Source organism: Mustela erminea, chromosome 18, assembly GCF_009829155.1.
Source record: "Mustela erminea isolate mMusErm1 chromosome 18, mMusErm1.Pri, whole genome shotgun sequence".
Taxonomy (NCBI): domain Eukaryota; kingdom Metazoa; phylum Chordata; class Mammalia; order Carnivora; family Mustelidae; genus Mustela; species Mustela erminea.
In genome coordinates, this window is record NC_045631.1 from 55,267,703 (window position 1) to 55,280,639 (window position 12,937).

At 60.5% G+C, this 12,937-nt stretch overlaps 2 protein-coding genes across 4 annotated transcripts; one reads left to right on the forward strand and one right to left on the reverse strand.

The window, feature by feature from the left end:
* Window positions 1-247: 247 nt before the first annotated feature.
* On the reverse strand, window positions 248-5,043 carry BTBD17 (BTB domain containing 17). The gene is made up of 3 exons (XM_032319538.1): window positions 4,841-5,043; window positions 3,209-3,485; window positions 248-1,654 (listed from the first exon to the last, which is right to left on the reverse strand). The coding sequence occupies exons 1-3, from the start codon at window positions 4,923-4,925 to the stop codon at window positions 580-582; spliced, it is 1,437 nt and encodes a 478-aa protein (XP_032175429.1). The 5' UTR covers window positions 4,926-5,043; the 3' UTR covers window positions 248-579.
* On the forward strand, window positions 4,248-12,672 carry GPR142 (G protein-coupled receptor 142). 3 transcript variants are annotated; one of them, XM_032319558.1, is made up of 3 exons: window positions 4,248-4,439; window positions 10,641-10,799; window positions 11,567-12,672. In XM_032319558.1, the coding sequence occupies exons 2-3, from the start codon at window positions 10,677-10,679 to the stop codon at window positions 12,299-12,301; spliced, it is 858 nt and encodes a 285-aa protein (XP_032175449.1). In that variant the 5' UTR covers window positions 4,248-4,439; window positions 10,641-10,676; the 3' UTR covers window positions 12,302-12,672. The 3 variants fall into 3 exon arrangements, with proteins under 3 accessions (XP_032175449.1, XP_032175447.1, XP_032175448.1); XM_032319556.1 differs by lacking the exon at window positions 4,248-4,439 and adding an exon at window positions 9,672-9,799 and having other exon boundaries at window positions 11,430-12,672; XM_032319557.1 differs by lacking the exon at window positions 4,248-4,439 and adding an exon at window positions 9,672-9,799.
* Window positions 12,673-12,937: the final 265 nt, after the last annotated feature.

The window sequence follows — 12,937 nt, forward strand, 5'->3', positions numbered from 1 at the left end:
TCAGAGGCCTCGGGAGGCTCAAACCATAGAAAGCCTAATTACCCGAATGGGGGTGGGACGGTGGTCCCCTCTGGAAGTCAGGGCTCAGAAACTGCCCAGCTAAGTAAGCCTCTTGGCTTCAAGGTAGGGAAAACTCTGGCAAGGGGTCCTGGGGTCCTCCAGTTTTCCCATTAGGTTGCTCTTACCTGCCCTGTTCCATGTGGGGGGGGACCCTCGGGAAAAGCTAATGAAAGATAAGGTACCCCCCACACCTGTGGGACCCTCCTGGGGCTGTTTTAACCTGGGAGCTGGGTGGTTCAATCATCCCCTCCGCTCTCTGAGCATCGCTTTATTCCAAGAGCGCTGCCTTCAAGACAGCTGCGAAACCAGCTCCTGAAACCAGGCACCTGCTCGACCACCCCTCCCCTGGCCTCCACCCCAGCTCCAAGACCACCAGCATCTGGCCACCCAGGAGGGGCCAGGGTCGAATGTCCATTCATCTCACTCATACACACACACACACCCCAGACCCCGGGGCAGAGGCACCAATGCCAGGTCTCTGTTTCCCACTCCGGCAGGGTCCCCGCCCCGCCCGCTTGGCTACTTGGGGGTCCGGATGAGGGTGTGGTAGACGGGCTTGACGATGAGGTGCAGGTGCAGGGCGTTCTCCACCAGGTACTCGGAGTTGCGCCGCTGCAGGTCCGCCTGCGCCAGGAAGTCGCCCGCCTCCTCGCTGCTCTGGTGGAAGCTGTAGGCGTGGCGGACCAGCAGGCGGCCGTGCTGCCGCGCCCCTACCAGCACCGTCTTCTGGAAGCTCACGCCAGCCGCGTCGCCACCGCTGCTGGCCGGCGTGACCACCAGGCGCGGCCGTCCGTCTTCCGGGCGCGCGGCGGGCAGCGCGGTGCCCGCCGTGTCCGCGTAGACGGGCCGCAGGCTGACGGGCAGCCAGCGCGGGGAGAAGAGCACGTTCCACGTGACCCGGCGACCCGCGTCGTGGCCGCTGGGGCCCAGCTGCGTCTGGAAGCTGGTGCTGCGGTCGTCGCGGGCCGGGTTGTTGATGATCCACGGGGCGCCCCAGGCGGGCGCGAGGTAGTTGCGGGGAAGGAAGGCGCTGCCGTTGACGTCGAAGAATTTGGCGAAGTGCAGCGGCGAGGCGGCGTGGAACTGGTAGGCCTGCAGCAGCAGGTCGGCCACCGCCTCGCCGTGGCGCGCCAAGGCGGCCGAGCGGGCCTGGAGCTGGAACAGCTGCGCCGGGGGGATCATGGGGTAGCGGATGGCCCGCAGCGCGCGCTCGGCCACGGCGGAGGACGGCCGGGTGCGCCCCAGCCACGCCTCGAGCGCGTGGAACAGCTCCAGCTCGTCCTGCAGCACCAGGTCCGAGCGCGGCAGGAGCTGCGCCAGGAGCTCGGGACTCACGGCGCCCCACTCGGCGCTCGCGGCCACCGCTGACAGGTTCCAGGCCAGGAACTGGAGGCAGCTCTGGCGCAGGGCCTCATCCCCGGTGCTCACCGCATAGTGGTACCAGCCCACCGCTGGGCCCGCGCCGCCCGCCAGGTGCGCGCGCATGTAGTCGGCCACGCCGCGCTGCAGGGAGGCCACGCCGTACTTGGTGGCCAGCCTGTGCAGGGGAATGGCCTGGGCCAGCAGCACCGTCAGCTCTCCGCAGTAGAGGTACCTGCGGGAGGGGCGCGCAGAGATGGGGCAGGGTCAGCTGTGCCATCCCCCCACCCCAACACACACACACAACCCAGAAGGGACCAGGCCTTGGGTGGAGAGCACTGTGGTCAGGGATGCATGCGGAGCAGTGGGCCCTGAGGCTTCTGGTCTTCGTCTCAGGGACCGTTTCTCGTAGGGACTGGAAACAGCATGTTACTGAGCATCTACTAGGATCCGAGCTTTGGGCTGCCAGACAAAGGAGGCTCCTGCCCTCGTGGGCTTTACAACCCAGGCTCAGATCCGTAGCCTACTTTCAAGTGGGCAAGTTGTTTAACTTCACCAAAGCTTATGCTAATCATCTGGGAAAGGGGGTAACAGGGTCACTGTGACAGGTGGGGGAGAATGAACTGATCCCGCCACGAAGCAGGCCATCGACACAGGGGAATTCACTCCACGTCCTCCTCTTTCGCCAGCTCAGCTTTCTCACTGGATCTTGTCCGTGTGGGTTTTGCTCACTCACTGCCCATCCCCATCTGCTCCCATCCCGGCGCTCACGCTTCCTGCCAGGCCGCCACAGGCACACGCTCCCTGGGGGTATGCCAAGAGCGGCCCATAGCGGCACCAACACCCACGTCTCCCCTTTCCCCAGCATTTTAGCCCCACTATTTGCCTCTGGCAATAAGAGATGGTTCTCAGCCTCTCTTAGAGTGGGCATGGCCATGTGACTAAATTCTAACCAATCTGATGTCAGCAGAGGCACCCCTTGGGGTTGAAGGAAGGTTGCTTCCATAGATCTGACTAGTGGGGAGAAGACCCTGTGCCCTTCTGTGTTAACCCTCTTCCTACTGCCTGGTATTCTGAAGCCATCTCGTCTATACCATTGAAACATGGGCACCTGGGTGGCTCAGCCAGTTAAGCGTCTGCCTGGGGTTCAGGTCACAATCCCAGGGTCTGGGGATGGAGCCCATGCCCGGCTCCCTGCTCAGCGGGCATCCTGCTTCTCTCTCTGCCCCTCCCTCCTGCTCTGCTCCCTCCCTCTCAAATAAATACATAAAAATATTTAATAAATGAATAAACCATCAAAACAGGGCTCCTTTCTCTGACGATAGTGTGAATGTGCCCCCTGTGCAGCCCACCCACTGGCTGGGAGCAGGGGATGAGAGAGAGCTGCCTTACCCCCAGCCGGCCCTGAGGTTCAGAAACCTGGCCAGACACGAAAGCCACATGGAGGCATTAAAATAAAAAATTAATCATTAACTAATTAAAAAACCAAGTCACTGCCGGGCCCAACCCCAGACCCGATGCCAATGATGCAGAACGGGGTCCGGGAATCTGCATTTTTGAAAAGCGCTTAAGCCCAGGTTTGGAAACAGCTCTGAATGCATCAGAGGCCCCAGGGCTTGCAGGCGAGGGCAGGGAGTCCCGCTGCGTCTCAGGAGAAGGCAGCGGGACGAGGGATGGTTGTAAGGTCGTGGGTCCGTCATCCTGATGCGGTCGGGGGGGATGGACATGATGTGAGCGGAGAAACCAGGGCCTCAGAAAGGGAGGAAGACTCCCCTGCACCCCTGCCCACCTGATGAACTTGTCGAAGACGGCGGCACAGTCCCGGGGCTCCTGGAGCACCAGCTCACTCTGGTTGCTCAGCAGCTCCCGGAACAGCTCGCTGTGCAGGCCCAGCAGCAGGCGGTGCGTGTGGAAGACCCGGACCTCATCGGTGCCCGCCGCCTGCACCCGCAGGACCACGTCGCTGGCGTTGCCCTGCCGCAGCAGCTCCTGCAGGCGCTGGAGGAGCATCTGGGAGTGGTTGATGGAGGTGCCTGTGGACTCGCCGCCCACGTCGGCTCTCTGAGCTGCGGCGGGAAGGGACACGGCCCGGCTGAGGAAGGCCCTGGATCGGGGGTGCCAGCCAGGGGTGCGGAGGGACCAGCAAGAGATGCGCATACTCGGGCGCGGGCCCGGGGAGGCTGCGTGCCTGCCTGTCTGTGCCCGTGGGGCCTGGGGAGGCGTGCATGTGTGCAAAAGCTCTTCCCACGTGGGGAAGCTTGTCAGCCTGACCCTAAGCAGCCCCCCGAGAGGATGCTCTTGCACGGGGAGTAGCTTCCTGGCGAGAAGAGACCGTGAAGCAGTGTGGGACAGAATGCCCAGAACCGGTGTCCATGACGCCGGAGCACCAGGCGAGGACTGTGGCCCCCATTCCTCTCATCTCCCGAGACAAGCACCCACCAGCTCCTTTGATGGGCATCAAGTGCACAGATAAGCACCCTAGTTTGGGATCATGATGAATAAGGGATGTGATAGGACAGGGCTACTTGAGGGGCAGAAATCAGGGATGGCTCCCTGAGAAAGTGACAGGAAGGAGCCAGCCAGAGGACAAGAGCCAGCCCTGTACAGGCCCTTGAAAAGGATGAGTTGGCGGTGCTGGGTCACTGAGAAGGCCGGGGGGGGGGGGGGGGGGAGGTGCAGAGCACTGAGTTGGGGGGGCGAGGCAGAGGGGGAAAGGAGGCCTAGGCAGGAGGGGAAGCTGCTTCCAGGCCCAGCTGCCCTCCTGGGTCCTGACCTCTGAGACTGAAGTCCACTGGCAGCAGGGGGCGCGTGGGGGGCCAGAGAAAACACCGAGGGTGAGCTGGTGCTGGAGGGGGCCTCCCAGGGCCCCGTGTGTTGAGACTGGGCCCTTCTGTTGTGTTTCCAGGGATGCCGTGAGGGTCAGATGGGGACATGCGCTCCGTTACAGAAAACTCGGGGAGAGAAAAGGCTGCCAGCAGCTTCCCCAGAGAACAGTGTGAGGAGCCTCCGAGGGAGATAAGGTGGGTGACAGCAGCCCGTGAGCACCTGTCCCAACACACACGCGCATGCATGCACACACGCCCATGTGGAAGAGCAGAGCATCCGTGTGTAAGAGACAGGGAGACGGAGGGAGATGGGGAAGGTCGGAGGTGGGTGGGCTGCTAATTTCCCAGCTCCGCCTCCCCCAGCTGTCACTTGACCGCATTCCTCCTGGCCGCCTGGGCCCCGCTGTCTGCTGTCCGGGACAATGGACGCTAGAAAGGTCTTCTTGTGTGCAAGAGCCAGGCCTGCCTCCCAGCCCTTCTTCCCTCGGAGGCAGGCGTGGAGCTGGACACCGCCCCCTCCCGGCCTGGTGTAGCTAGGGCCGAAGGGCCCTGCCTCTCTTCCCGGCCCTCCCCACCACCACCCACTGCCCACTCACCTGCTCGAGTGGCCAGACCCACCAAGGTCAGGATGGCCCAGAAGCTGGCCCAGGACCCAGGCTTGGCAGAGCGCAGGCGAAGCATCTTTGTGCCCCGCCCCTGAGCTCCTTGGAAAGACAGTGAAGCCCAGACCACTGGTGTTCACAACCCTCCTCCTTATATAGGGTTCAGCACAAGGGGATGGCACCCCCCTTCCTGACCAGCTTCCCTCCCCCCACCCAGTCTCTGCTGAGGATTGGTGGAAACTGGCCCCAGCTGTTGCCCAGGCAACCACTTAAGCCAGAGAGCGGCAGCCTGGGGCTATTGTGCTGCCATGGGCCCCCAAGGGGGACAGATCCGGCACCCTCCCCCACGTCTTCCACCACCCAGCAGAGCGAGTCATTTCTCTCCTGGGAGGCTTTAGGCTCTCCACAGGGCAGGCTGGGGGCTCCAGGACCTCTGGCAGCTGCTAGCCCAGAGGGTCCCCAGTCCCCTCCCCAACCCCCAGGCCCGGTCTCCGTCCTGGCACAAAGTTTTCTTGGCAGCATCTTGGCTAAAGCACCATGGCGAGCAGGCTGCAGAGGAAGGGCCTGGAAGAGGAGAGGGAAACAGCGGCTCAGGCCCCCATCCCTCCCCTTCTTGCATTTTTGGGCTGGGTTAGCTCTGCAGAGAGCAGGGCGAGGGTCTTGAATAGGGGCTCATGAGATCACCGCGTCACTTTTGTGTTCCTTGTCAAAGCCTGTTCCTAGCCTGCTCGGGAGGGTGATGGGCCTTTAGAGTGGTCCCCTGGGGACTGTGACCATCATCCCTCAGGATCAAGGTGAACCAAGATGGCAGGGCTGAGCCCAGAGCAGGGATCCACTGCGCCATGCCCCTTTGCATGTGAGGCCCTCTGCCCAGAGCAGGGCTGGCCCCCTTGCAAGAGGCCGGCCCGCAGCAGACAGCCCACCCGCCCTGCCCAACTGGCACAAATCTGGGCTCGGGGACTAAAGATGCTGAGGTGGGCGCCTGGCTTCCCTGTCACTTTCTTCAACTCGCTTTTCCCAGGGCCTCCGTCTCTAGGCATACCTCTCAGAAGGCTTCTTTTACCAGCTTCTAACTTCCAGATGTAATGTTTCCCTTCCCAGAGTCTCAGGGAGACGAACAGCAGAGCTGGCATCCCACCCCAACCGTGGGAGAAATCGAGGCAGACAGCTAGGTCACGGTCTTGGTTAGGTCCGTGCAGAGGAGTGCTCTTCTAAATCCAAAGGAATAGAGAGAGGAGGGCGGGGTCTAGGGGGAGTGGGTGGGTCCGCGTGCTCTGATGAGGCCTCACCTTTTGGGGGAGCAAGTGGGGCCTGGCCCAGCTCTTCCTGGGACGGACTCCTTTAAGCTCCATGGATGGACCAATGGACCGAGAGATCCAGCTCAGTTTCCCCGGAGGCAGGCGGGGTCCTTGACGGGATGGAGCCTGCCCTCCCACGCTCTCTGTGTCCCAGACACCAGCTCCATGCATTGATTTCTGCTCCCGGCTGACACAGAGACACCGACCGCTCCACCCCCACTCCAGAGCTGCAGAGAGAGCAAGAACTGGGTCTGGCACCTGCCTCATCCGGGTTGGCAGAGATGGAATTCTCCAGCCCAGCGGAAACCCCTCCCGGCTGCCCTGACCTTCACGCCTGGCTCCCCTCGTCCAGATCCACCATCCCTTGGCTGCCTGCCTGCCCTTCCCATGGACTGTACCACCTCCCCAGCCCGGCCCAGCAAGACAGAGCCTCAGTGTGATGGGGCTCCGGGCCCCCAAGAGCTCCCCTGTTCGCAAGTGCAATGTTTTTCAGGAGGAGCATTATCTGATGATAAGGAGACGCTGGTACAAGAACCCACTACCCAGAAAGCCAGCTTTCGGTAAACTCTTCTTGAGTCCAGCCTCCTTGGGGCTGCATCTGCCTTTCCAGAAGGTGTAGTCCACCTGTGCTGGACTCTCCCATGAACTCTTCTCTACTTAGAGGCGGGGACACCTGTATTTTCTAAGCACACTGGGTGATTGTCACGTACGCACTCCCAGGATGCAGGGATCGGGAGCCCCCACAATACCAAGAAGACTCAGAAGGGTCACCTCTGACCCCCCCAATCTCTGAGGGGCCCCACCTCCTACGATTGTGAACTTTGTTGTCCCTGAACCTCCTCTAACGATTTCGAAATTGACTTTCCAGAAATAGGCATTCTCTGTTCTTGGTTTCCTTTTTTTTTTAAAGATTTTATTTATTTATTTATTTGTCAGAGAGAGAGAGAGAGCACAAGCAGGCAGAGTGGCAGGCAGAGGCAGAGAGAGAAGCAGGCTCCCCACTGAGCAAGGAGCCCAATGCGGGACTCGATCCCAGGATGCTGGGATCATGACCTGAGCCAAAGGCAGCAGCTTGACTGACTGAGCCACCCAGGCATCCCACGTTCTTGGTGTCTTAGTCTGAGAGTTGTTGGCGTGTGTGCCTGCGTGCTTGTGTGTGTGTGCGTGTGTGTGCATGTGTGTCGTGTGTGAGAATCTTGGAGCAGGAGAGAGAGAGGAGGGAATTGGCCCCGCCCAGCCGTCGAGACAGAGGATCTGAGAACTCTGTTTGATTTTGCCCTGTGGACCTGGAAGCTCCATCATTCCTTGAGAGCAAGTCTGATGAGCTCCCAAGCTACAACAGTTCCCAGAAAGGAGTGCTGCTTCCTGCCTGAGACAAAGAGTGTTTATAACCTAAGTGACTCGTTTGAGATCTCACGGCAGCCGAGATTCAAATGCCACTTTTCTGCTTGACTTTTCTTCCCATGACTCTACACTGGGTCCCTACATGGGAAGCTATTTCAGACAGATAAGATCCCCAGTGGGCAAGGAATCTCTAGTACTGTAAAAGCCACTGAAAATTCTGGCAAACTTGGGACAAGGTGAAAGTTTTCTGTATCTATAAGAATGGATGATGAGACGCTGGATGGGGGGTAGTACGCGCCCCAGAGTGGTGGGCCCCCAGACCCGCCCTACCTAGAGTGTGGACTGCCTTAGACCTGTAACATCTCCCTTCCGGAGCTAGGGAAGTGCCCTCAGATGCTTTGATTGGGGAACAGGGGATCCTGAGTTTAGGTTCCTGGCCTGTGTACTCAGCGGGACACACTAATAATAAACCAGAAGGAATCTTTCCCTAATAAATTCCCTGAAGTAAGTCACAGGCTACTGGAAGCTTCCAGGAAGCCAGGCTGTGTCGTCATAGTGGCAGATCTACTCTCCTCCCCAACACCCTCTACTGTGATATTCCCCATCCCCCCCAACCCCCTCCCACTACCGACAGCAGTACTTCTCCCCGAATGCTCTGTCTGACCCACATCCCCATCTTCTCTAAAGCCCGAGCTTCCTGCCTGCGTGCCTGTTCTCCCAGGGAAGGTTGCAGGAGGCCAGGACAAGTGAACTGCTCCAGACGGGGGGTGGGGGGGGGGTGACACACACACCTGAGTTCACATTCCCACCGCCACATGGTGGCTCGGCGGCCCCTAAGCCTAGTTGCTGAACTTCTCTGAGCCTCCGTCCCCTCTTGTGTGAAATAGATAGAGGTCACCAGAGTTAGCTTGGGGGGTGACAAGTGTAGGAGCTAGAGTAAGCGCTCAGGAAATGTTGCCAGAGCTCCGCATACACCCTTGGTCTTTTCAACTTGACTGTGAGAGGCTCCTCCTTGACCCATGGCCTCGAGGTGGTGGCCCGAGGAATTATTTGTGCTTCTTGCATTCTCTGGGGCTGGGGTCCCGGACAGGACCTGGGGATCAGAGTGGGTCATAGCTGTTCTGGGCTTGCCCAGCCACCCTGACTGAGGACCTAGCCAAAGTCTGTGCTCTCTGGGGGCCTGTAGGGTCAGAACACGGCCACCAGGGGGCAGCAAGTCCTCTGTGCTAGCCCAGGGTGGGTGTGCAGAGGGGGACGCAGGTGAGGGTCCAGGTAGCCCCAGCCCCAGAGGTGGGCTCTATCTGAGCGAGCCCAGAGGCCAGCCTACTCCATTCCCAGAGATGGGCACGGGAAGTGATTCCAGACTGGACCTCAGATGTCCTCCGGAGTCAGGCCACACATTTGTCCCGGGTGCCCACTGTGGGCTACACGGGTCACCTCCCCGAGGGAGTGGGGGAAGCGAGTGGGCACAGATTCCAGCCTCTCCAGAGCGCTCCCTGCACCTGCTGCTGTTTACTTGCCGGTGACTAATATTCCTGGGGGGATGGTCCGTTCCACCAAGGCTAAGAAAACAACCGCTCGTGGGGGCCACTGGGTCTTAGACTCCCGGAGCTGCTGGTAGCCCGGCCAGGCTTCTCCCAGAGGTCGCTGCCACCACTGCAAGGGCTTCAAGCCACCCTTCCAGGCCCAAAGCCCCCAGGGAGCCTCTTCCTCGTCCCACTGCCTGCTGCGGCTACAGAGCTGACTCCTTCAGGCCTAGCCTATGGGGCCTCTCTCCAGATCTGGGCCCTGCCCATGGCGGCCTCACCCCTGCTCTGCACTGGTCCCCCCTCCTCCCCCATGCCCTCCTCTCTTTTGATGCCACGGATGGGATCCTTCTGCCTTCTCCGGAAGTCCTCACCCTCAGGATGTCAATGCCGTGGCCGAACCCAGGCCAGTCCCCAGAGTGCCCTGGAACATGAGGCGGCTTCTCCAGAGCCCCAGTCCAGCCCCTTCCTCAAGGCCTCCCTCTCAGCCTGACCCCTGCCTGTGCACCCTCTGGGATCCTGCTTTGCTCCAGGCCCAATCCACGGTGGAGGCTCACTCCCCGGAGCTCGGCCCCACCCTTTCCTTCCTCCTCCTCCCTCCTCCCGCCACCCCACCTCTCTGCACTGACCAGCCCAGTCTCAGTGCTGCAGGAAGAATCGTAGGGCAAACCACCCCTTGGAGAGCTGGCGATGCTGGGAGGGAGCTGCGGGGACCCCCCGGAAAAGCCGCGAGGTGACCTAGGACTCAGGACCCAGGAGCATGACGCTTGAGGGGCAGGAGGCAGGTGAAGTATCCAGAACGAGGTGGGAGGGGAGAGGACAGTGGCAGGCAGGTGAGGGACAGATGGGGGATCCAGAAGCTTGAAACGGATCACTAGGGAGCGGTGGGCGGGGAAACTAGGTTCAGCTGGGGTGGGGGAGGGGGTACAACAGCGGGGGAGGGGGGAGGGCAGGGATGACTGGTGCGGCGGAAGGGGGCCTTCCCCAGGAAATCTAAACCTGGACTATGAAACCTAGAGACCTGAAGTGTAGGCTGAATGGAGCAAGGACCAGGCTATGTGGTCACCTGACTCCTCTAGACTCAGTTTCCCCACCTGAGCACCAGGGTCATCCCAGCTCTGGTAGTGCTCGCCGACAAAGAGGGCTGCTCTTTAGGGAAGAAGGGCAGGAAACCCTGTAATGTCACTCCTTCGAGAGGGGGCGGCTGCTGAGTAGAGCCGAGTGGCTGCTGTGAGTCACCGTGGGTGAGAATCACCCAGGCTGCTCACTAAAAACACGGCTGCCCAAGCCCCACTCTGGACCCCAGCTCAGACGGAGGACCCCCGCCTCCCTGACTGTGCCGTCCGGCCTGTCTCAGGGCCCTGACTTCCAGGCAGAAGATGCGCCTCGAGAAACACAATGGAGAAATAGTGCTGTGGCAGCAAGAAATGCCACAGAGGACTTCTTCCCTTTAATGGGGGAGTCAGGTCCCTGAGGGACGGGGTGGGCTGGACCTGGCCATAGAGATGGCCGTTTGCTGGGCCTGACCAGGGGACATGCAGAGAATGGGGGGAATAAAGATCTCGGGGGCAGGGGCAGGCTGGAGAGAGACCTAATGCTCTAACCCGACCCTTCCACTCTCCCTAGCTGGCCCACCACGAGCGACCCCGTTGCCCACAGTCAATGGCAGTGGGCCAAGCCAGGAGCTGGAAGGCCATTGGCCAGAAATCCCGGATCAGTCCCCTTGTGTGGCTGGTATCATCCCTGTCATCTACTACAGCGCCTTGCTGGGCCTCGGGCTGCCTGGTGAGTGGGAAGCATTGGGGGTGGGCAGAAATGGGGTCCACCTTCAATGGGTGTCCATCCTCTGTGCTGAACCCTGCGACCCAGAACCTTAGACTCTAAGACACCCTTTGACTTTATAGACCGATCTGGGTCATTGGGGAACCAAGCCTAGTGGGGAGTAAAAGTGAGGGGCCAGGATGTGGGGTGCTCCTGGCTAAAGCCAAGGTGTCACCAGAAGGGACAGCCCTCTCCGCGCCACCTCCCCACCCCCTGCAGTGGGCCCTGTGCTAGGCTAAGTCCATGTAGGACTGCCCTCAGCTTGGTTGAAATCTTCCCCTACCGTCTACTGCTTCCGAGAGCAGCAGAGCTAGGGGACAGGTTGGGAAGTGGAGTCGGGAAAGGACAGATGGTCTCAGCCTTGGGGAATTACCCACCTTGCCCCCAAGTGAAGACCACGGCCTGTGGTGGTTCGATGGACAGGGCACGGCTGACCTGGTTAGCCTCCCTGATAAAGTGAGCTTTAAGGATCTAGGAAGAGGAAAAGAGAAGCCAGGGAGAGGAGAAAGACGAGGATAACCCCTTGGAAACATAGTCTAAGCAGCCCTTCTAACCCCTCTGCCCTCTGCCCTCTGTGACCTCTGTCGCCATCAGTCAACCTCCTGACCACAGTGGCCTTGGCCCGGCTGGCCACCAGGACCAGGAAGCCCTCCTACTATTACCTTCTGGCACTCACGGCCTCAGATATCGTCACCCAGGTGGTCATCGTGTTCGTGGGTTTCCTCCTGCAGGGGGCGGTGCTGGCCCGGCAGGTGCCCCGGGCTGTGGTGCGCTCTGCTAACATCCTGGAATTCGCCGCCAATCATGCCTCAGTCTGGACTGCTGTCCTGCTCACCGTGGACCGCTACAGCGCCCTGTGCCATCCCCTGCAGCACCGGGCCACGTCGTCCCCAGGCCGGACCCGCCGGTCCATCGCCACTGTCCTCAGTGTCTCTGTGCTGACCGGCATCCCCTTCTACTGGTGGCTGGACGTGTGGAGGGACGCGGACCCCCCCAGCATGCTGGATGAGGTCCTCAAGTGGGCTCACTGCCTCACGGTCTATTTTATCCCTTGTGGCGTCTTTCTGATCACCAACTCGGCCATCATCTGTCGGCTACGGAGGCGAAGCCCGAGTGGGCAGCGGCCCCGGGTGGGCAAGAGCACAGCCATCCTCCTGGGCATCACCACACTCTTCGCCCTCCTTTGGGCTCCCCGGATCTTCGTCATGCTCTACCACCTGTATGTGGCCCCCGTCCACCGGGACTGGAGGGTCCACCTGGCCTTGGACGTGGCCAACATGGCGGCCATGCTCAACACCGCGGTCAACTTTGGCCTCTACTGCTTTGTCAGCAAGACTTTCAGGGCCACCGTCCGAGAGGTATTCCATGACGCCCACCTGTCCTGCACGCTGGGGTCACGGCCAGAGGGCCTGATGGTGGGCCCTGCCTTAAAGCCCCCAGGACTTCCCAAAGGGGCAGGACCATAGAGGCAGGGCCCAGCAGGGTCAGAGCTACTGCTGCCCTTGTGGTGTCCTCGTAAAACTTTATCAACACCCTACTTTGCCACCTAAGGGCGGGGCAGGGAAGGCTCCTTCCTGTAGGGGCGGCTCCCCAGGTGCAGGGGTGTCCAATTTATCCAACTCTCAGATTAGCTGCACCAACAATTTCCACTTCCTGGCACAAGGAGAGGGCTCTTCCAGGCATAGGCTAACAGTGTCAGCTGCTCTGGACGTTGCTTCATGAGGGACATTTCACCTGGCATGTTACGAAGGCCAGATCAATGGGGGCTGAATGAATGAATGAAAGGCAAGATGGACAGGTGGATGGATGGATGGACGGGCAGATGGATGGATGGATGGGTGGGTGGCTGGATGAACGGACGGGCGGATGGATGGATGGACAGGCAGGTAGGTGGATGGATGGACAGGTGGATGGATGGATGGATGGATGGATGGATGGATGGATGGACAGGCAGGTGGATGGATGGATGGAAGGTTGGGCGGGCGGATGGACAAGAATCATTTCCAGCCCCCACCCCACCCCAGCCCTCCAGAGCCTACCTCTCACTTCTCTGGCTTCCAGTGGTAAGGCCAGGATGGAAGGAAACCATGGGTACGATCCCC

Excerpts from the sequence above, each read along its gene's own strand:
- GPR142 (XM_032319556.1), top strand. The coding sequence starts at position 9,775 with ATGACGCTTGAGGGGCAGGAGGCAG. Across the intron at positions 9,800-10,640 it reads GCTTGAGGGGCAGGAGGCAG|CTGGCCCACCACGAGCGACC; the intron begins GTGAAGTATCCA and ends CACTCTCCCTAG. Across the intron at positions 10,800-11,429 it reads GCTGGGCCTCGGGCTGCCTG|TCAACCTCCTGACCACAGTG; the intron begins GTGAGTGGGAAG and ends TGTCGCCATCAG.
- BTBD17 (XM_032319538.1), bottom strand. The coding sequence starts at position 4,925 with ATGCTTCGCCTGCGCTCTGCCAAGCCTGGGTCCTGGGCCAGCTTCTGG. Across the intron at positions 3,486-4,840 it reads GGGTCTGGCCACTCGAGCAG|CTCAGAGAGCCGACGTGGGC; the intron begins GTGAGTGGGCAG and ends TTCCCGCCGCAG. Across the intron at positions 1,655-3,208 it reads GTCTTCGACAAGTTCATCAG|GTACCTCTACTGCGGAGAGC; the intron begins GTGGGCAGGGGT and ends CCCCTCCCGCAG.